General features: G+C 38.0%; 2 protein-coding genes across 11 annotated transcripts in view; one reads left to right on the plus strand and one right to left on the minus strand.

Moving 5' to 3' along the window:
• SEPTIN7 (septin 7) overlaps positions 1 to 24,241 on the plus strand; it is a 406,575-nt gene that overhangs the window by 263,940 nt on the left and 118,394 nt on the right. The window lies entirely within an intron of this gene.
• On the minus strand, positions 1,788 to 23,475 carry HERPUD2 (HERPUD family member 2). 10 transcript variants are annotated; one of them, XM_065051818.1, is made up of 10 exons: positions 23,296 to 23,475; positions 22,749 to 23,074; positions 16,903 to 16,980; positions 13,559 to 13,672; positions 11,348 to 11,505; positions 6,024 to 6,110; positions 5,224 to 5,346; positions 4,573 to 4,896; positions 3,143 to 3,257; positions 1,788 to 2,808 (listed from the first exon to the last, which is right to left on the minus strand). In XM_065051818.1, exons 2-10 carry the CDS (start codon positions 22,893 to 22,895, stop codon positions 2,647 to 2,649), a joined length of 1,308 nt encoding a protein of 435 aa, XP_064907890.1. In that variant the 5' UTR covers positions 22,896 to 23,074; positions 23,296 to 23,475; the 3' UTR covers positions 1,788 to 2,646. The 10 variants fall into 10 exon arrangements, with proteins under 10 accessions (XP_064907890.1, XP_064907891.1, XP_064907892.1 ...); XM_065051819.1 differs by having other exon boundaries at positions 23,312 to 23,450; XM_065051820.1 differs by lacking the exon at positions 16,903 to 16,980.

Genomic DNA, 24,241 nt, shown 5'->3' on the forward strand with positions numbered 1-24,241 from the left:
CTACATAACTGTGTTTTGTTTTATGCTATAGAACAGTTCCTACAAGGATATGCTAAGAAAAAGCAACTGTTTTGCTAGTTTTCATTTCTATTTAATCACATGTCACATATTTCATCCTGTTTGATTCTGTACCAGAATTGCTCAGAAACCCATAAAGACCCAATCTGACTAATTTTCATCAAGCTCTTTCATTTTCTGAAAAGAAAAAGAACAATGCACCTCTCTTACCTCAATCTGCTCTTCGATGCTTGCTTCATTAATGATCACACCTCTTACTTCCGCTCCTCCCTCTGGCTTTCCTCTGTCTCCAAATATTCTACTACTTTTTGGTAACGTTTCATATCTTGTTCTTATTTCTCACTCCTTTTCCTCAATAACCATCTTTTTGCTTTTCTTTGCCGGGATCTTGGTAAGGTTCTGGAACCTTGGAGGATCAACAACCTTAAAATGTTCTTGTGAAGTCCGGCTTCTTCAACCCATTGCTCCAACTTTACAGCCTGATTTGAAAACTCTCAGGACATCTCTTTCAATATCTAAATAACAGCCAGGATCTCTCCCATTTCACTGTCTCGACCTTGTGTAACCCATAAACAAATTTCTCCTTGTCTGAAGACAAACAAGCGGTGACAATTCTATCCTTTTTAAGCAAATCAGGGCTAATAGCATAAGAGAAACTTTCATAACCCACCCAGCTAATAGCAGAGAGCTACCACCAATTGCTTCCTATAGCTTGGAAAATAAAGGAAACCTAAACAACGACCACGACAGCAAGAAGCAACTAACAGCTGTTACTAACTGGATACTAGTGACTGCACAGGTTACAAATACACTAACCTCAGGACAATAAGGAAAATGAATTTTTTGGAAAAACTAAGAGGGAGAACACACAGGTCAAAAAGATGAAGCCTTTTCAATGCATTCCAAAAAATAAGTCTTAGGACTTCCAAGACTGTCACTCTGTGCCATTCCTTTAAAAATCTTTCTGTAATTGTTCTTAAACATTAGTCAAGTTAGATCCATCTACCAAATTAAAGGGTAACATTTCTTGGATAATTATACACATTTTATGTAGTAAAGAACTTAAATTGAGAGCAGCTCTCCATAGTAACGTGGGAGTAAAACATCATAATTAAACATGATTTATTCATCATTGCTGCCTATACAGCAAATAAAATAATTGATGCTTGCAAGACTTGCATTTCCATTTCTCCTCGACAGATCTGTAAATGAGAATTATTTTGTAACTCAAATATTCTATTTAAGCTGTTTAAATTACAGTAATTCTTCAAACTTATTTTTTCCAATTCAAAGTCAACTCCAAATAAGGCCTAGATATCCTGACAAATGTTAGAGAGTATAAACCCACAGAAAAATTTTTAAGCTTTAAACTTCACTGCATAGCTTCAGCAGTTTGACATCAGCAAGCAAAACTAAAACCATATTTCTCACTTGTTTAGATCTATGTAAGAACTTTGCCCTATACTTGAAAATTAGAAAACTGGATAAGCGTTCTTTTGGTTGTAGTATAACAAAATCTTTGCAGCCATTTTTAAGCTAGAAAACACATGATAACTTCAGAATTAGGAATAAAAATGAAACCTCTTGACTATGATTGAAATCTACAGAAAGAAACAAAAACTGACAACAGCAATGTGTGATTAGCTCATGTACCATTTTCCTTTTCTCAGTTTTAATTAGGCCAAGTTTAAGAATACAGATATCCTGCTGTTTGAGATCATAGCCATCATTATGTACGCACTGCTACAAACATACTACTTTAGTCAGTATCAGTAATGCCACCGTGATAACTTTATTTCACTCTCAAATCAATCATATCTTCATCCTTAATGATGCACTATTTAGTTGTTTGCATTCAAATATGCATATAAACATCCAAAAGAGTTACTGTAACAGTTTTTATTAAAAAAACTAATGTACATGTTTTTCCCCAGTACAGCTATATTTTTCTTAAAAAGTACTGTATGTATCAAACATTTAAGGTTTATTTGATCACTGTCAATTGTCTTTGAAGAGCTGTCAAACACCTCCAACTTTAATGAACTTCATTCAGTACAGCCTCAAGAAAAAGCTTTTAGCTTTCTAAACATGAGAAAAGGCTTAGTATTATGCGGCATGAAGACAACATGCCATTAACAAGTAATCCTTGTGTTTACAGCGTCCTTCCAGGAATGATATTACAAACTCCAAATCCCGAGTGCTAATTTATACCCTGCATAAAATTAACACAAGATACGTTATTCAGATGAACAGATAGCATTTGGAAAGGTCCGTCAACATTCGTATTTTTAACAGCTCTTTAAAGAGGTAATGGTGCAGATTAAGTCCAAGCTTTTTGCCTCAGTATAATACACATTTGAAATTAAAATAGAACATGGAAGACCAATATCTTTACATTTTATTCTTCAGAAAAAGAAGAATCTTAAAGAAAGCATTTAGTAGTCCACTTGTGCTTAAAATACTCAATGCATGAGAAAGCCAAAAGAAAAAAAATACACATTTTTGTACACCATGATCAAAAAGATAACATTATAAATTTTCAGAAATTGCACTGTATTTAAAACACTCTAGAACCTGCTCCACTTCTACGTCTGGCTACTGAGGCTGCCTAACCGTTCCTTTTCCACTTCAATTTCCAACCTGTGGAGGCCCTTCAGGAATGAGTGATGTGAAGAACGTTGTGATAAAGGACCAAGCAGAAGCCATGAATCCAGGCTGCTGCTCTGTATTGGCATCTTCACCTCCATCTTCTCCACTGTCTTCATCAATCCCATCATCCATAAGTCGTTCCTTTAAAAACAGAAATTGAAGCAATTCAACTGCTTCTTTTCACAGCTCTGACATAAGGTATACAGCAGTATCTTCCTACACTAAGTAACTTCCCTCAGAGCAAACTCTTGAAGAATAACCAGCATGAAGAAAGTCTGTGACTGATGCAGAGACAATCGGTAATTGTCAGAGTGGAAAAAATACAGAATTTAAGCAGTAAGCACAACAGTGAGGATAATGCTGAAAGCTTTTTGGTTAAATCAACTGTACTTCAAAGGCTGACTTTCTGTCCAGACATTACAGCATACGAGGAAATATAATAGCTACGAGTCTCAAAAGACATGTCTGCTCTTACCATCTCCTCAAGATCAGGGTTATTTGCATGTTGTCCATCACGGTTCACTTCCACGTTATTGGCTGCCTGTTGTTGGCCTCCCTCTTGCCTAAAGGGGAACCATCCAGCTTGGTGTCTACATAAGAAAATGAAACAGTTGAAACTGTCTCTTTTGAAAGGAATAAAAATATTTTTTTTCTGGTACAGCTAACTACTGCAATAAATTCTTCAAGTACTTTCAAATGAATGAAGCTACATGTATTTTTCTGCATGTCTTTCTTACAGACGAGTGTCATTTTCACTGGGGGCCACATCAGCCTTGCAGTTGCTTTCAAAGGGCCAAATGTAATTTTAGGACTGTAGAAATGCGACTACTCCTACTGTTACGGATCAAATGGCTATTCTTTGATGTCTGGGTTAAGAAGGGTCTTAAAGAGCTGTTAAGTTTCAGAAGTGCTGTTCACAGCTCTCTGTTCCAGAAGATGAATAATTTACCATGATAAGGTGATTAAATATGTAGAATATTTTTGGGTCTCCTTCACATTTTTAAGTACTTAATTTTCAAAGGCGGACTTAATTTTCATAAAGTTGATTTTCTGTGGAAAAAAAGAACTTAAACTTCAGCTATGGTTTGAACCACATTATCATGGTAAATTAAATAAGCCTCACTTAACATTTTCAAGTGTCTATATTCTGATTTCAGCTATCACATCTGCATGAGAAACAGAACAGTCCTTGTGAGGACAGAGACTATCATGTCAAGAAACTCTCAATCACATCAATCCAAAATATCAAACATCACTTGGTTTTCCACTTCTATTTACATCACTAAGGTATTTTCATATATAGAAGGGAAGTGATGGCAACAGTACTGATATTTCTTAATAAAACAGATTTAGGTTTAGGTCTTCATAATGAATCATTAAAATTTTTTTAAGCCCCTGCAATTCTACCAGATCTAGTACCCACCATTACAGTAAAACTACCTTAACTCTGCCGAACACAATTTACTGCACAAAGGCCATAAGTTATTTCTGAAATAAGAATTTAGCTCTACAATTTTCCTTTAACATCCAAGCAGCAAATGTTTAAGTTTATGCAGACATACACTTGACCTACAGGAACTTCCTTCCTCTCACCTGCACTTTCTAAAATTCCAGCACAAAATTCTACAATACTGATCTGTTCATATCACTAACATTTAAGAGCACTGTGTTGCAGGTATAACTGGTACCCAACTTGCTGTAAAAATGCGTTGAGAATTATTTCTTTTTATATATCTGCTTCTCTGCTTGTTGGAATTTTTTTTTCCTGTAAAGGAGCACTGCCTAAACTTTTTAAACCTTTTTTTAAACTTTTATATGGATAAATTTTCACGGTTTAAATGGATTAGACAGTATCACCATACTCCACGTATCAAATCTGCAGCTGTACTCAACTGTTGTACTCACAAATAAACCAGCAGCATGGCTCCCATTACCATGACAAATCGACTGAAGGAAGAATAGAAGTATACAATGCTCAGAAGAATTGCTGCTCTGGAGAACGTGTACATCCAGTCCAGCCAGTCCCGGTTGAAGTCCTCCTCATTCACTACTGGGCCACCCTGTGCATTCATCTGAATATTTGGGTTTACAGGCCTGTTGTCCTGGACGGCTACATTTGGTGCTGCTGCAGGCTCATTTGCAGGAGCATGTTCTGAATTTACAGCCTGGGCAACTGCAGATCCCACTGGCTCAGTGCTGGAAGTCACCTGGGCTGAAACAGCAGCTTGGCTAAAAATTGAAACATAAAATTACTTTGTCAAAAAACATGCCTCATAACTTCTACGCCTATTCTAGTCTTCTTTTCTACACTAATAAAAACAAAGTTTCAGATGTAATACACGTCAAAAAACACTTCATTTTCCCTTAAATCTTTACTTATTAACACAGCAATTTCATTCCAATCCTGAAGTGAACTTTATGATTTGCTGGACAAAACAGTGTAGAGACAGCACAGACACAGGCACAGACATTTTGATCCTGCAAACAACACTAAAGTTTTTAATAACTTCCTTTCATTAGCGTAACTCGGTACTACCTAAGATAATGCAGACTTACTATTGCATGTAGTACTGACGTGCATACATTTGTTGCCACCAGATCATCTGTAAGGGACTGAATGCAGGATACATAGAAAATCCAGCAGGAACACCTTGACCTGGAAATTGGTTGCCTATATTGCTATAAAAGGATTTAAAGAAAAGTATTCAGTTTCTAAATGCCACATTTATAAAACTCACTAATATTAAAAAGCAATTAAAGCAGCATTCTTCATTTGTCCCCGTAAATAATGCACTGAAATAACACTGAAACACCGTGTAATAAGATCATCCCACCCATTACAATAAAGCACTATACTTTTATACAATAAATCAATAACCAAAGTTATTTCTATAGAAAGAGGATTTATGTTTTTGTACTTAGATGTCTGGCACTAGTTGCATCTCTGAGACAAAAATCACATGGAAAATTTTTCGAAGTTGTGTACACAATTGTAGACAATTACTTTTAAGTTCAAAGGTCAACCTTAAAGGTGCTGCAGGACCTGTAATGGGAAAACTTACTGGATTCTGTAACTACCTCTTAGAAGCAATACCTGTAATACTACTGTGATCAAAGACATGAAGAAATGAACATGAGCAAGGACAACAAACTAATCTTTCAGATACGGCTTCTGAAGAACATAACTAAGAACACTGTAAATGTTTTACTTTCCCTCCCCCCTCAATATTTTGAGCATAAATGATTCTTGACCCTATGGGTTTTTAACTCCAGTTCACATGCAATAGATATAATGCTCCTATACATAAGTTTAAGGTTTGGTTTTGTCTGCTTTTAAACTTCTTAGCCTCTCTTACCTCCTAGAGCATATAGCATGTTTTGGCAAGATTTCCAACTCTTTCCCCAAAGATTTTGATGCAGTGAACTGTAGTAAACCAGGACATCTTTCAGGACAGCATGAGAGTATAAAGCATGAAGAAAAGTTTATTCAGACTGCAGGCAGCAAAAGCTGAGACTGCTGTAAGTGTACTGCAGACTACACCTGTTCCCTAAGCAAGGCACTCCCTGCAAAGATATCACCAAGAGATTTCATTAGTCTACCAGGCATTTAGATATGCAAGACATGCCCAGACAGAAAGATGGGAGGAAGACATTAAAATCTTTTTTCCATCTTACACATGAATAAGTATTTCACTATAATTCTGGACAAGAGTCTGCCATACAACACCATGACCTCTGCTAAAACTGTTTGCTATGTTTGGATTTAGTCATAACCTGTTTTGACAATAGTTTGGAGGAAAAAAAAAAAAAAGAAAAAAGCAAAAGTTGCTTTCCTGATACCAGATACGAATTGAGATAATCATAGGTAATACTTCAGGTTTCTTTCACAAATTGCAAGGGTGAACTGGCAGCCTTGCTGATGCTGCTTTCTTATACATAATTAACATGCTGGAACAGCATAGGTGTCAAGCTGCTATTGAAAAAACATCAATCATGCTCTTATCTTTATGGCTGCAAGCTTTAAGAATGGGTTTTTCTATCCCCTGAACTGGCAAACACTTTCAGAAATAAGACTCCTTCAAAATTCACAAAACGCTGAACCCCTTACAAACATTTGACCCTCAAAATATCAAGATGATTCCAACATTCCACATGGGTGTCGTTAAGTAATACATTGTGACAAATCAGTGAGAAATATCTCAATTTCAAGCAGTTATAGTATCACATGAGGATGCAAATAGGCAGGATCACTCACTGTTCAATCACATCTATTTCTCCAGCTCAGCCACCAAAAGCAGTGCTACCCAACTTGCCTGAATAAGTTCTGCAGGAATTCACTAATTATTTTTCTCATCAGTTGAAGACTTTAGGGCAATTCTTCTCTAAAACTAAGTTGAGAGGCCTTGAGCTAACAGTTCTACTTCACCAATATATCTTTTAGAAATATTACACGTTTGAGCCTCTACTTTCTTTCCAACTCTTTCTTGATGTCTTAAAGCTTAATAGTAGATTAAGAAACCAGTCAACCATGACAAACCACAAAATATTTCAGTTATGTCACTTTCTTTCCTTTCACATTCAAACCTTTTGGGGTTTGGTTTTAGTGTTGTTTTGTTGGGGTTTGTTTGTTTGCTTTGTTTTTCCTTTTTTTTTTTTTTCTCCCCCCACCCCCACCCCACCCTCCAATGGCTTTTCTAGGAGATGGGACTGAAAAGCAAGGCTTAACTTTTCGAGATCTGACTCCATTAACAAGAAAAAGTAGACATAAATATTCAAGAACTGGCTTCTACCTTAGAATGCCAACTAGCTCAGCAGTATTTTATTTGCTCACCAAAAATCAGAATGAGGTAGATGATGTCACTTACACAGCTATTACAGCTGCCAGGGTATTAAGTCAGCTTCTGAAATTCAGGAACAACTCTAAACACAGTGTAATGTATCTCAGTGAGGAGAACCTCTCCAAAGGAAGAGGCTTTTCTCAGCAAAGCAAGGTAGCTTGCTGTTAGAAGAAAAGGGAAAGTAACATGTGCTTTCTCCTCATCTTTCTCCAAAAAGAGCAAAGAGAGGCAGGAAGCAGAATATTTCAAAAGAAAGTTTCAAAAGAAAGGCAGCAACAGCACAAGCAGAGAAGCAAATTAGATAGACAAGCACATTCCAAGATTGGAGAACAAAGAAGAACAGACAGTAGAACAGTTAGATAAGTAAAAATAAAATCCAGTTTTTAAGGCTCAAATGGTACAGGCAGATTCAGAATATTCTGAAAAGAGAGGTATGCCACTCTTTAAGTTGCTATAAATCTCAGAATTACTTCTCTGAGTCTACAGAAGACACCCAAAATGAAGTAACAGGGATTCAATTTGAGGGTAAGGTCTGGCTAGTTAGCTGGTGTCATCATGAAGATACTGCTCACCACTAAGGGAAAAATAAAACTTTATATTCAGAAAAGCTCAGTATCTGTCATCTGCATGACTGACAAAAACTGCATTTGTTTCATGACCTTGACCCACAAAAACATGTCACTTAGTGTTAGTCTTATAGGAGCCTAGGATATCAACTTGAAGTGATATTTCAATATCCTCTTCTACAGGGGTGTCAAACTCATTTTCACCAGGAGCCACAGCAGCCTCACAATTGCCTTCAAAGGGCTGAATGTAATTTTAGGCCTACAAATGTAACTACTCCTACATTTATACAGTCCTAAAATTACATCCGACCCTTTGAAGGCAACCAAGAGGCTGATGTGGTCCCTGATGAAAATGAGTTTGACATCCTCGCTCTGCTACATTACTTGCTAGTTTAAAAGAAATATACAGAGCAAGCAAACGCTACTCATGAAACAAGGTATTTATGTCCTTGAACATACAGCATGCTGTCAGTGTGCAACTTTGTTGCTCGCTTTCAAACATTACTACATACGCAATATGAAAACATTTCAGACAGGCTGCCCACACTTGACAAATAATCTCACAGTCTCGATGTTTTTTGTCTCTTTACTGCTCCCAAGTACTCTCCAATCCAAACTGCAAGCCATCTCAGGACTGAGCCCATCTGTTCTATTTGCACCTGTGCAGCACAGCAGGCCCTGATCCACGACTGTGTCCACAGAAGCAGACAACACTGTCCTGGCTCTGCACAGCGACAAAACGACTTGGTAGATATATAAACTACTTGCCCAGTCTCACCTCATGTCTAGATTTTTAGGAAACAGCATTACAGAAACCCAAAAAGCAACAGGAAGTGCTAAAATATTACAGAGAAAGCACTTTAAAAATCTGAGTTAACTGTTTTCCCAAAGGGTATTCAAGTCACACATCGAAGCTTTGTACTAAGAACTGGAAAACCATCAAAACCATCATTTAATCACCTACCGTTCATATCACTAATTTGTACAAATTACTTTAGTAACAAAAGTGTGACAAAATGCTCAAGAAAACTGACTGTCACATAGTTTTTCAAATATTTGGAGACCCTTCCCTACCAGTAGAGCCTATAGTTCACCATGCAGCTAGAATAAGAACGTTTGGTCATGACACAGTAAGAAAAATCCACAAAGGCAACACAATTTTCAGCTACAAGTCTTCATTGTTCCTAACAAGTCTCGGTCTGTGTAGAAATTACATTAAAGCCAGATCACATCACCTCAAATGATGTTTAAGAAAGCAGCTAAAAACCAGAAGGCATTTCTTATTGCTGGAATACAAGTAGCAGCACCCTGAAGCAAAAACAGATGCATCTGAGAAAATTACTGAAAGCACTAAAAAGGGTTTTCTAAGACAACAGCAAACTACAGCAGGCACTGGCAACGACTATTTGGAACAGAGCACAGCCAGCGTCCAGCAGTCTGCAGCAAAGAACTACCTTAAATTCTGATAGCGTTTGATTAAATTACTTTTACAAAAAAGTCCTAAGATTATTTAAGATTTGTTGATTTGGTACTTCTTTTCAGGTCACGGCTGCACTTCTGAAGCAAATCTTTAGTTACCTACTCTTATTACAGTTCTGTCTGCAGCACAGGATAGGATGCTCTTGGATCACAAGCCAGATTCCTTTTGGATTTCACTAAATTTAAAGATGCGGTTAGGTGCACTGCTAATGCTCTTCAGCCACAAACAGGCACCTATTCCAGGTGACCAAACTAGAGATAGTCCAAATAAGACAGAAAACCCTGAAATATGAGCAGCGTTGATGTTGGGTTCTCAGCACCTGTCAGTCTACAGATCCACTCCTCTCAATCTACACTACTTGCTAATACAGACATAGACTTAGTATTTTATTTTTTCAGTTACCCTTTTTTTCAAACACAGTAATGTCTTCCAAACTGATTCCTCTCACTGTATTTTAATTGAATTAATTCAGTTTAAAGACTGAACAATGGTTCTCTTGCCTTTCTAAAGTCCATAGGCTATTCAGTTCGCCATGCACACTGATGAAAAACTCACTCTCAGGGTATGCTTACATGAAAAGCTAATTAGAAAACTATTAAACTTCTTACAGATCAGTAATTTACACAAGAAATTGCTTCTGGAATGAATTTATATTACACCCAACAACGGCCTTGACAGTCAACCTAACATCACCAACTTTGTCATAAAAGCAAGTATAACGATTTCTACAGAGATACATGTGGTCTGAACAATAAAAGTGTTCCACCCACTGAAAAGGCAGTTTCTTCCCAGCAGACAATACATTTCAGATAAATAATTAAAAAGACTTGAAGGAATTCAGGGTGAAAATTAGTGAAGACTAGTAAAGTCTAGGTTAACTCTGACAAGAGAGCAAGTAAGTTGAACTGAAATTAAATACATTTTCAACAGTTCTTCAAATCAATTTTCCTTCCAGTGACACTAACAACTGTTACTGTTAGCAGGTTCATTGTTTTTTTGTTTGTTTGGACATTCTTCAGTCTACAAAGTACTGGGAGAACACCTTGTCAGAAAAAAATCTTTAAACTGCTCCCTGAGGAAATGACAGCTATCATCTCAGAATGCACTATCTCCCTGTTTTCCCCTTGGAAGAAAATAAAGAAAGTTTAAGAAGCTGCAACAGTCACATGGCTTAAAAATTCCTATAGCTGCTTTTTTAAGCTAAAAAAAAATTACATAATCTTGAAAGTCACATAACAGATTTGATCTAGAAATATACACTGGTTACATTTCATGGGTATATATGAAAATACTTTAAAATTCTGTTGTAGATACACAACCACTTACACATACTCAAAACATCTGCATATCACTTCTCAGTTGAATCCAATGTGGAGCAGTATGTGTCAAAAACTAAGAATCATCATATTCTGGTAAGAATTTAGTGTTGATGATTACAATAAAGGACTAGAAAAAGCAACCAGAAGCAATTATCTGGTGGATGTAACTAGTAATGTAGCTGATAAAATAAATATTACAGCTGCACTTATCAACAGAAAGTTGAGGGCAGAAAGCATGAAGAAAAAAAAAAACAAACAACAAAACACCTGCCTGAAGGGGAGCACCAGGACACTTACTCTTCAATTGACTCCTTGCTAAAAACATTAATGTTCATATTAAAATATTTCAAAATGCGACTTTATGCTTCAAGATGAACTATCAAATCATTTTGCAGACTGTGAAAGAAACATAATTGTAACTGAACATTTAAAGTACTTCAAAGAATATCGAAGAGCTGACAATTCCTTCAAACTCACCCTTGCATTAAATAAGGGAACTGGTGGCTTGGTATGGGATTGCTTTGTGCTTGTGGAAGGTTACGATGCCTCACTCCATCTGCACTAGTGTTCAACGATGTAGACGAAGCTTCTTGGTTTGTAGGTGAGGCAGCAGTTGATGTAGAACGATCCGCACTCTTAAAAATAAATAAAATTGAGGTTGGGCATCTTTTTGCCATAGTTACAAGATTTACCACTACGTCTTAAAAAACTATCTGCTTTAATGTTTTGTCACAAATTTTATAGAAAATATAAGCCCCAGGCAAGTCTTCTGGCATTTTATTGGTTCTGGCAAGCCTTTAGTAAAAACAGAAATTCAAAATTGCACTCAGGTGCGCATATTAAAAAAAAAGTTTTCAGGAAGACTCAGTGCTCAATAGGTCCCAAAGAAAACCACAAGCCACTGGGAATCAAAGTTTCAAAAAGCTGAACCGAACTAAAGCTTAATCCAAAGAGTATTTAGTAGCAAAAAAAATTCTAGTCACTACCATTAACAAAAGTAACTACAAGGTCAGGTTACAACTTTCTATTTAGAGACAATAGTGCCTGCAGTGACTTAAAATACCATTCCTGTATTCTTGCCTTCAGTTTCCCCTTCTACTTATTCTCCTCTTCACTGTGCCAGCTGCCCAATCCAAATTGCTGTGCTCACTGCCGGGAGTGGGTAGGGGGTAGGAACAGGGAAATGGTGAGGAACTACTTAGGCTCCCAGAAACACCCCTAAATCTAGTGTGGCAGATCTTCAATGCTTTCCAAGATCAGTACTTAACTCTGGAAACAGGACATCTAGCTCTCTTAGATTATTTGTCACCATAAAAAGACCACAATTTGGCAATTAAGTTGCATGACGTATTTTTAATAGATCCCCAAATCCTGTTGCTAAGCATTACTGTAATGTTTACTCAGTAGAAAATCCTCTTCAGCTTTGACAACTCAGGAAGTGAGGAGCTGCAGTTACTTAAGACACCCATACCACATTTGCCCTACAAATGAAAACAAGAAAAATTTACAACTAGACAGTGAGGGGGAAATAAAAAACAAATAGAAGAACAAAGGCCATTCAAGCTTTGGGTTTAGGTTATTTCCTTCAAAGTATTATGAACTTAACACTACACATACTGACTGCCCTTAGCAGTCATTAATAGTGTCATATAAATAAGACATTTACAGCTGATCTACATAGCAATAAAGCAATCACAAAGGAAGCCCCTGTGTCCTGCTTGCAAACACAGCCTTTGAAAACACAATGCAACCACTGTCCACTCTCTACTATTGCTTAAACTGTTCATATTTCTGACTATCACACAGCAGTCAGAAACAGTACCCTAACAACAGAAGAATGAAGACACAAAGCTTATTACTGGAAGGGTATTTCCCACACGCTGATAACACACCACAGATGAGAAGTACCTAGAATGGTATCACGTACATTCCTTTCTGACTAACCTTCAAAGGCCACTTAATGACACTGCAAGCTCTGGAAAAAGCCAAAGGAATTACAGTGACAACAACCACGTCATCAAGAGAAATATTAACTGCCCTTCTGTTAAAACACAGCACAACCAAAGATCATCATCTTTGGAGGATGTGAAGAGGGGAAGACTCAAAACAACCTAAACAAGAGTTCTATGAACAGCTTAACTAATAAAACACTAAGAACACTTTCTACTTCTCACTGTCTTACAGACACTATGACTACTTCAAAGCTACTATATAAGTACGGGCCAATTCCTGTCAAGCAGAATGAATGCTGGCCAAGCTCCACTTGTCTGCCCCAACAAGGGCACTAATTCAACCGCTTTCTCTTCGGCGGTACAAATTTCCACAAAATAAATCAGAACCTTTTTCTTTTTGCCCCAAATCTGAATATACTGCTCAATTTCTGCCAAAGGTGTGAGGATATGGAAAGAAAATGTACTTTTTGATGAAGAGTGTTAAAATAAAGAATAGCTTAGAAAAAGTAGTGCTTTATAATCAAATATAATTGTGTTACAATTTGAAAAAAGGTAATCTTTAAATAAACAAAGTGACATCCTTAAATAATCAGGTCTAAGTGTACAAATTCATATGGCATGATCTACTTTCACAACACTATTAAACAGTCAAATTTTAAAAATCAGAACAGATATTCCTGGAATGCTTCCTCAGTGTAGAAGAAAATCATGTCCTGTGTATAAAAAAATAACTCACTGAGCTACTGCTGGAGGTTGAAGCTCCGTGACCTTCTCTACTGGTGCTGGGTTTTGGAGAGCTTGGGGGTGTCCGGGAAGTACATACCAGATGAACCATATGATATTCATCTTGCTAAAAATTAAAGAAATTTAAGAGCTAAAGCAACAATATTTGAGAAATTTACAAGCAAAAAATGTCTACAAATTCAACTTTCAGAGTTGCATTTGCAATCAGTAAAGAACCCATAAAGCAAAACTTGAGCCTAACACAAGAGAAATCTATTGTTTCACAACTAATATTTTCTTAGCAGCTGCCCAAAATAACATATTGAACATTCACTTACCCCCAGTTTGTCCTAGAACTGCAGTATAGCAGAACCAGTGGAAGACCATATAGAAAAACATGGGAAAGTATATCATAAGCTTTATCTTTGATCTTAGAAAAATCTCAAACCCTTTACAGGAGATGGTTTCCCTAGAGTTAAGAATGCTTACATTTACATTGAGATCTAACGAAGAGTGTTGTTCAGTAAAGACATCAGGGTAAAAGAAAAATGTAGGCATTGGAATGCCACAAGCCAACCAAGATTAGAAAAGTACATCAGCCACTGCCTCCACCTCACTCCAGTCTAAGCTTGGCTCAAGCCTGACCTGCAGATGCCCAACTGAAGAGCCCCACACTCAGGCAATGCTACTTGAAGCATTAGATGGGACTTGCATATTCCTAAATATTTGAAAGTGAGAAAACAAATGAATGGCACTGCTTGAAGCCATGCCAGCATGCAAGTAATCAGCCCACACCAATTCTTCATGAATGTGCTCCCTCCCCCAATGTGGATGCCATAACAACTTCAATCTGAAGCCCACTATATCAACGTGCCTCAAGTGTGCATGGCCATAGCAACAGGAACACCTATGACTATATTTAAACTGCACACTACAGATTCCCTAGTAACCAAATTTTAAACAAGAAAAGCAACAAAAAACCCCTCTGCCCTCTTCCAAAACCAGTGTGGTACAGTCAAACTGCAGTTTTTAATGACATGACATTTAGAAATACCAGGTTTGGAGTTTTTTTAAACTCTTAAAAAAAAGTTAAACTAGATGTTTAGTCATTTTTAAGTTTTAACCTTTAGGAATAAAGAAAACTGCGTAACTGCTTTTATAGACCATTATGCATTACCACTAGCAGAGCCTATCCAGGTACATGTTCATTTAAATTCCCACACATGTATCAGTTTCTAGCCTCAAGCACAGCCTCACTATTACATTAATTTCTTACTAGCTGGTGATAGTAAGCAATGATCAGAAAGCACTAAATGCAGGTGATCAGCATTCTGATCACACCAAAAGCCTTTAACCTAAACTAGTCACTTTCTTTCTCGATAAGAGCTTTTGCCATTCAGAAAGGCATTTTACATGTAACCTTACAGTGTACAGCTTTATTCAATGTGACAGTTTATTGTAATATATTACTATTTACACATAACATGTTGGACATCACAATGCTTGAAGACTGCCACAACTTCCAGCCTCAAGGTATTTTATATCAGCGCAATGACATTGCTCAGTATCAAAAAAGCAAGTATCACAAAGCTAAATTCAGAGATTTAGTAAAACCTCAGATAACATTAGGAATTTATAGCTAATCAACTAGTAAGAATATGGCAGAGAATGAGACTGAAGAGTAATCATACCTTTTTTCCAAAAGCTCTTAAAAGCTTGAGCACAAGAAAACCTCCTCTTCTGCCAACACACATTTTTAACTTAGTGAATTTAGAAACATCAGTCTTAAACACAAAGCTACTTTGACTAAACCCAAGGTCTATCGCTATTAAAATGCCTTTATAGTCAAATATAGCCCCTGCATGGCGAAGGAAGACATTAGTTATGCAAAGTTTCTCCTCTAGCACATAAGAAAGTTCTGAAATTGTGTTCCCTAAAACTAGTCTGCTGTAACCAGGCCGAGTGAATTTAACGGATTCAGACTTCATTTTGTCCTTAACAAGCAAAACTAAGCTTTGAGGTAAATTACGTAACCATTCTCATGAACTTTTAAATGGTACAGAACATATGCTGATTGGCAATAGTCCAGCTCCTGTTTTCTAGTCAACCTATACACAGTAAATTTCAATCATTTTTTGGTAAGCAGTTAAATCCAATTTAATAAAAATATTTTTCAGAATGAATTCATAAAGTAACAGAGTGTACTCAAGCAATACTCAAGTTTCTTCTGCATCAGTTTCTCCATAGTTAATACACAAGTTCAGCTGCCCGCTTTCACTAAAGCATTATTCTCCTTTAGAGACTTTCCTCCATACTAAACTGTAACCCACTGTTGCAGTCCGTACATCGGTTTTTACCTTAATACGTTACAAAAAAATTATCAACACCCAGGTACTGTATTACAGAGTTTACCTATTTCATAGGATTAAAAACTGCGTAATTGTTTAATGACCTGAAGTATTTTCCAAATATTTGCTATTGATGAATCCTGATCTGTTTACAAGGAGTTTAATCAACCTAATGCACTATGTTTTGTGTTACCATCAAAATTGAAGCAAAGTTCTTGACAACCTGCTCTAAATATCTTACTCTTTCTATTCATTTTAAGTACTTCACTAACTTAAGGAAGTCTCTATTACTTGATAGCAATCCAAACTATTTGAACCTATCTGAGAACCAAGTGAGTGTATTTCAAGATTTCCTACATCAGTTGTCATGTGTATTCAGGATTCAGATTTAATTTAAATGCTGACTGAAAAATCCAAGGTTTGATTAGTAAAATTATTTTATCCAAAATAAACAAGCAGAATAAAGGAAAAAAAAAATGCAAGAACCAACAAACTTTCAAATAGCATTGGAACAGTTAATAGCTGACGAATAAAACCAGAACAAACAGCTTTCCCAGCAAAACCACACAGGAATTTAGAATTCTGGTTTTGCATATAAATATATTACCGTTAACTTGCTTACACAAGTGCCATTTTTAATGTAAGTTCTTGGATTTAAGTATCTACAAGAAATTAAATTATGTCCCACATCAGCACAAATGCAATAAATGATCCCATTTAGGCCATAATGGGACTCTCCAAAGAAGTCACTCTACACCACATCACTTGCTTGGGATCTCCATGGCCTACTTGCTCTCCCACCAATTGGAAACATGCCTCAATCTGCAAGAATCACAATCCCACATACAAGGGATACTCGAAAACACATTTTCCTGAACATATCAACATCATACGGTTACATTTCTCAATATAACAATGAAAATTTGAAGCTAAACAACATAAATCTAAATTCCCACTTCCCAAAAAGTGATTCTGATAAAATATCATATGGTGCTGATATGAAGCTTACTTTTCTGAGAACATCTTTCAGCTGCAGATGATCAGGAAGCAGTCTGCCAGAATACACCAGTCTCTGATCCTTTGTAGACTAGGAGATGGGACAAAGAAAGGAATTTAGCTTTTTCCTGCTGTACAGATATGCAGCTGGAGATAACATTTGCAGATGACAAAACCCCTTTTAATTTCAACCACCAACAGACAGCATTAAAAACATTTCAGAGCCTTTGCAAGTCCAACTTGCAAATTAATTCTGGAAAAGAATTCTGTTATTAGGCACTCAGCAAGAGTGCCATACCTACTAAAAACACTTAGCTGGCAAACACTGCTCAAGAAGATGACCAAGTATATTCAAAAATTCCTTTCTTTTAAGATCTGCTCTTTACACTGCTCCCTTTCCCAAGCACTTGTTGAAAAAGTAGACAGAAAAGTGGCTGGGGTAAAAAAAAGAACAAAAAACAAACCCCAAAATAGTTAGTAAAATGATGGAATGACAAATAAAATACGAAGAAGGGCACAAAATTCATTCTTTTTCAACACGGAATTTCTTTTATTAGTCCCTGCCCCATACACATCCCTTCCTTCCTTCCCCCACCACCCCCCCCCCAAAAGAGGAAGCAAGGAGAAAAGCATTGAAAAGCATCATCAGGATTTTTTTTTAAGGTTGCTTTCAAACTTAGGTAAGCTTTTTTGCCTGTTGTTACACTATTGCTGTTTAAAATATCTTAGTAATGCAAATGATGTGGTTTTTTTAAAAAAAAAAATACAACAAAAACAAGAATAAAAAACACAACACAAAACCAAATTACACACTATTGATAATAACTTCCCTATACAGAATAACTATTCTACACAGAAGAGATAATGACAAAATTATTTTTAAAAGGAAACTATCTGGGGTACCTATCTACAGTAAAAAGTCCAGTACAGTAAAGCAAGAGACAGCTTACTTGTCTAAAGAAAACAAGCAAAAACCTTGATGCTACTCATTCAGTTTATGCTGTAAGAGCTTTAAAATCTTAATACTAGCAAGTCACTAACATGCTGTAACTATGTGCATAAGTAGCTCCCTTTTTTTTTTTTTTTTTAAAAAAAAAAAGCTCCTTAGAATTCTTTTTATATGTAGGAATATTTAAAATACAACAGAACATCAGTTCAGTTTAACTTCTGCTTGCATCCTAAATTAATACAATAGCATTTTTCACTTGAAAGAAAGCGCTAACACAAGCAAATGCTACATGAAGAAATCAAGCCTAACATCAGTGGAACAGACATGCATTACCAACATGCAATATCTGAAGAATTTCCCCATCATGAAATAGCTGGTCTTACATCTTGCTTCTTTCACTCCCAGCCTTCCGTTGTCCACTCTACAGTCTTATTCGTACTAATACTAAGACACAAATACCTGAGATCCAGATCTCTGTGATTAAAAAGCCTTCACAGAAGGTTTGGATTTTATTTTTTTTTTTCATGCAATTGCCTTTTCCAGATTGCCTATAACTCAAAACAGCATACAAAAGCTGCAGAACTTGTTTTTAGCTCTGAAAAATTCTGGTCATATCACTAGAAAAAATACAGATAGTCTAGGCAAATAGTTACAAAAAGTACACATTAAATGCGAGAGACTTCTGCTTTAACTTTTTTTCCCCAAAATTCATACTAGCTGTTCATTAATCACATTACTTTAAAAAATAAGCGCACAACCTGACACACATAGTATAGAACTGTTTATCACTTCTACTGAAGAATAATTTTCTATATTTTTTCTCCATTTTTATGTATTTTTGATTAGTGACATAATACAGTATTTTTTAAGTCTCACAACACTGAGAAGTATTTATTTGGAGCTCCAATGGCTAAAACACTGCAATGAATTCAACATAATGTTGTATTGTTTCTATTTATGTTTAAAAGAACAACAAAAAATGCTTGTCACTCATGTTAAACTAATTTCTTTTGAGCTATTCCATTTCAGTTGCTCCTTTCAAGCTGGAACAGTCTGCTAACACAATATAAGTTTACTTGCATTTTGTATTTAGGAAAAGCCTTCTTAGAAAAACTAGAATTTGCAGCATGGAAAGAAAACGCTGATTTCCTGCAAATTAAAACTTTGTGCTTTAGAATGACCAGTGGAACCAGAAGAAAAGTCTCAGAAACCTTGCTCCTAGGTCCTGATATAGATTATCTGGAGATTAATTAGGAGAAATAAGCAGGTAAAACAAAACAAGCAAAATACAACAAACAAACTCCAAATATTTGTACCATCATTCAGCATGGCAATAGAGTTGTTTTCGCTGTCCCACTCATAATACAGCTGTCTACATTGTCAAATTCAGGTTCTTCTCTTCCATACCTTAAATATGAACCTCCCTTCAACCCCATCTTATTAAGTACTTTCTCAAGTATGATATATGTAGTACCAATTATTTCTTAATATTACTACTTCACAGAGAAAAAAACTGATAGATTAAAGTGACCCCTCAAAGCTGACTACTACAGAGCCTTCAGTAAGGTGTTTCAGCTCCCCACAAGACCACAAAAGAAAAGGTTCTATGTATGCTGACTACTGCTAAACATATTGAGCTAGAGAAATTAACGGGTGAAGATGAGGTCTCAAACCCCACACTCCTCCCTGTGTAACTTAAACACCTAACTGTGAACAACAGGATTACTACTTGTGATTCTCAAGGTGAAAGTGATTCTGGAATCCTGAAATGTGTTGGGTTGTTGCATGGGGTTTTTTTGTTTGTTTGTTTTTAAACGCAGATGGAGGAAGAGGTGACAAACACAAGAACACAGTAATTCATACATGCCAAGGTAAATGGACAAGCCATTCAACCCATTCTCTGCCAGAAGAGGTACACTACCACACCTCCTGCTTCAACAAACAGCATGCTCACTGGAAGCAAAAACGACTTGTAAAAAAAAAATTAATAATTAGAGTATCCCCATTTTCAGAAGCAAGTATATACCATTAGCTATAATGATTCCAAAACCTTAAGTTTAGAAGACAGTTTTCAGGACATAATCCAAAAGCTACGTATTTAAAGGCAAGAATTCATCAGTCAGTGGGTTTTTTTTCTTTCATTTTTGAAGAAAGACTACCTTCTGCAATGCTTAGCCAAGTTAGCTATTCCCAGCACATTACAAAAATCATCAAATCTAAGCTAAAGCAGCAACTTCCTTCAGAAACAGAAACAATCTCTGAGCTATCCTGTTTCAGCTACAAGACTCTCAGTATTTTGGCCACCCGGCCTCTCTCTTGTTCTTCCACAGAAGATAAAACTCCAAACAACCACGTTTGGTTAGAACTGTTGGCAAAGTATACAGTAGATAACAGGTACTAAAGGGAAAGAGAAACAGCAGTTTTAAATTAACATTTACAGGTGTAATCAATGCAGCAGTTAATGGACTGAATGAGATCTGCCAGACTGACACATAGAGACTGATTTTCCAAGTTCTCTTAAATAAAGCTGTAACTTTGAGATACTCTAACTGTATACTCTAGCTATGAAAAATTGGTCCAGTCAGGGAGAAAAAAATATTGATGAATGTGAACCTTAGTGTAGACTCACAAAACAATTTAACACTTTTTTAAACCCATTTAGCTTATTCAGTGACTGACTTTGGTTTAGTTTTTATTAAGGCTGGTATACATACTAATCTAAATCTGCCTATACTTGGAATTTGCACATGTTTAGCCAAGTCATTTACATAAATTAATCCAGTAAAATCACAAACACTGCTGCCTCAAGGCCTAACTTCTTGTTTGCCTATTTTAACCATTCCATTTTCTGAAGATATACTCTTAATAAATTGTAAATTTAAGGACAACATTTACAGTTACCATCACTTTACCAACTAATTTACAGATGTATATAGGAGAATGAGGTAAAAGTCACAAGTGAAAATTTGAGAGTATGTATAGGCATGATAGCAACTGATTTCTATTTTACACCCTGCACTTCCCAGAACACTGCAATACCTGTACAGAGCATCTGTGTTCTGATGTACTCTTGCACTCTTAAAATAGCATTGTAACAGAAGTTATTTCCAGGGTCTATCACAATCAGGGAATATAGAAATTTAATCAACAAGCTTTGGACATGATCTGGTTTAAAAAGAAAAAAAAAAGGGGGGGGGGAAGGAGGAAAAAAGCTTCTAAAAGCATAAAGACTTAACTCTGAAAAAAACAGTTAACACTCAACATCAAAAACATACCAAGCCAAAACTACACTTTTCAACATCTCATATATATATATATAGGAGACGTCCTATTAAGCCCATGTCATTACTTTAACTTGAAAGGTTCTATGAACTAAAAATATTGTGTTAAGTTACTAGTTTAATTGCAAGTACAGTAAATCCAAATAAAATTGGAATTACTGAGATAATATTTACTAAAGAAACTCCCCATTCTTTAACCTAGAACAATTTGGAGATTCTGAACTATATATGAGATATATATGTATATATCTCATATATGATGAAAGGCATGTTGAGGAAGCAATTTTCAACAGAAGAAAGATGTTCCAGGAAACTGAAATATGGTATCGTACTACTGGTTAAAACCTACAATGCAGAATAAAAAAAACCTCTTGTTGATTTAGCATTCTTCCTAAAAGCCCAGTTTAGCAAGATTACAGGATGAGTCAGAAAACTAGTTTTTCAACACAAATACGTCACAGGAGGAGATTCTAGTGAAGAGGAAGCAGCAATCAGCTGAAAGAATTTATTTATTTTCCAGCAGACAGGCTCTCTCAGCAGTGAATTCCTCATAGCAACAACTAAATCCACAAACTCTAAAATACTGCTTAGCAGATCTCAATGTACCAGTAACGCAACTGAAGCTGTTTATTGCTTTTCTTCGGCTTTCTCCAGCAGGCTGAAACCCCCGTTGAGTCACGAAGTCACTATTTTGCCTTTTTATTTTCCCCAAGAAAAAAAGAAATCAATCATACCAATAATTCTACTGAACTAGGTGAATAGTAATCATTTACAATGTAAACACAACCTAGGCTCCACATGCTGCTGCAACATGGGGGCTAAGTCACTCCCCTTATGCAGTTTTCTGGAACAAATTTTCAAACATACTGTTCTGTATGACTGCAATTCTAAACAGGTACAATATTATCTTTCAATTATTATCTATAAGTTTCCTCATAGCCTCTTTTTAACTGCCAAATTTAGAGCTTAAAAGCACTTAGAAATAAATCATATTTTCCTCAGAGGACAAAAACATATAAGCATTTACATTAACTTTCAAAATACAGTCACAACTGTCATACAAGTTCGTAGAACATCTGAAGGAAGAGTTTTCAGCACACCTCAAAAAAAAAAGAAAGGCTTTATGCAGAGGGAGGAAAAAAATAATTCTGGAGATTGTTCAACTGCATTTTTCAAACAATATTATGAATAAACATCTATCTGCTCTACACCTCAGTAAATATACTTGATCATAGTAACTCTAGCGATATCACTGAAGTAGTGTAATTACTTTGACAGAACTCTTACATTTACCAAAATCAGTCTTAAATCGAGTTAACTGAGATACATAAACTCCAGTGCCTAAAGAAGTTAAATGAAGCATTAGTAAGTGTCTTCAGCAACACCACCTTTTGGGATGGTATATTCTGATCTTCTTAAACCATATAAAAGAGTAGTTATTTCTATTGCCAACTTCCCTGAAAGCAGAGACCCAGCCGCTGCCTTAACTCAGATGGCTTTTTGGCAGTAGGGCTGTTCCTTGTTTATCTTGCAGAGAACCTAAAGAAAGTCTCGACTGACTGTCCAGACGTTACTGCAATGCCAGTCCTACCGACAAGACGAAGAAAAAGGGGCTGGCCAACAACTCACCGGCTTACTGGGGTAGACATTAGACAGGTGAGATTTTAGCTTGCCCACAGTCCACTCCAGAAAGCAGTTAATGGTCTGGTCGGTGTATTTCTGGTTGGGGGCCTTGATGATGAGGGTCACCGGGTGATCCACGACGCTTTGGTCCATGCTGCTGGCAGGGGCGCCCGGCCCTGCCCCTCTCTTCTCCTCAGGGAGACGAAGCCGCTCAAGTCTCTGGGCGTTCCGGGTGGTTCAGCGTCAACGGGCGAACTTCCCGGGGAAGCTGAGGGAGCCCATCCCCGTCCTGGCGCTCACACCGCGGGCAGGGCGGCGGCAGCGGCCCAGGTCTGCCCGCCGAGCCGGGGGGAGCAAACAGAGAGAGGGGCGGCTCAGCACGTCACACATAGGCACCCCCTCCCCGCCGGTAGCCACAGCGACGGGGCTGGCGCGGGGCCAACGGGCGCACCCTCACCCAAGCCGCCACCCCCATATCTCCCCTCCCGGGGTGGGCCCCCTCCCTCCGCGCCCGCACCCACGGAGAAGGAAGACAGACGGCACAGCCCAGTACCCGGTAAAGCGCCCACCCAGGCTGGGCCCCTCTGCCCGCAGCACCGCCTCAACCTCCGGCCCGCTGTCGTTGGCGTAAAATGGAGACCGGAAGCGCGGCAGCGGCAGAGACACACGGCTCCCCGCGGGCGCCGCTAGGTGGCGCCCGTGTGCCAGGGTGGGCGTGGCTCACGGCGCACGCGCGCTGCGCTCCGCCTCCCCGCGGCCAGCGTGGGGGGCGGGGCAATGGCGGCGGCTGGTGCGTGAGGAGAGAGGCCCGGCGGGGCGGGGCGGGGCGGGGCGGGTTTACCTCGAGGACGCGCAGGGCTGCTCCGGCGGTTTGCCGAGGGCGTGGTAAAGAAAGGGCGGGCAAGCTGTGTTGGCGGGGCAGGGCTCGGCGGTTTGAAATAGCACTTGGCCGCGGGGCGGTGTGTGCAGAGAGCAGAGCCCCAGCGGAAGCGCGGGCACCCCGGCCTCGCCAGGTGCCGGTTTTGTGGCCGTGGAGGGAGGCCTGTGGTACAGGATGTGGAGTGTCCACCGGCTCCTTCTGCCATGGCTGACACGCCAGAAGGCTGCGCTGCCATCCAGCGAGACCTGGGCAGGCTGGAGAGTTGGGCGGGGAAAAATGTAATGAAATATAACAAGGGCAAGTGTAGAGTCTTACATCTGGGCAGGAACAACCCCGGGTTCCAGTATAAGTTGGGGAATGACCTATTAGAGAGCAGTGTAGGGGAAAGAGACCTGGGGGTCCTGGTAGACAGCAGGATGACCATGAGCCAGCACTGTGCCCTTGTGGCCAGGAAGGCCAATGGCATCCTGGGGTATATTAGAAGGGGGGTGGTTAGTAGATCGAGAGAGGTCCTCCTTCCCCTGTACTCTGCCCTGGTGAGACCACATCTGGAATATTGTGTCCAGTTCTGGGCCCCTCAGTTCCAGAAGGACAGGGAACTGCTGGAGAGAGTCCAGCA

Source organism: Columba livia, chromosome 2, assembly GCF_036013475.1.
Source record: "Columba livia isolate bColLiv1 breed racing homer chromosome 2, bColLiv1.pat.W.v2, whole genome shotgun sequence".
NCBI lineage: Eukaryota > Metazoa > Chordata > Aves > Columbiformes > Columbidae > Columba > Columba livia.

Coding starts and splice junctions, on each gene's coding strand:
- HERPUD2 (XM_065051818.1), bottom strand. CDS start 22,895: ATGGACCAAAGCGTCGTGGATCACCCGGTGACCCTCATCATCAAGGCC. Junction 5,347..6,023: donor CATGCTATATGCTCTAGGAG/GTAAGAGAGGCT, acceptor ATCCTTTTATAG/CAATATAGGCAACCAATTTC. Junction 3,258..4,572: donor GCCATGCTGCTGGTTTATTT/GTGAGTACAACA, acceptor TTTCTTATGTAG/ACACCAAGCTGGATGGTTCC.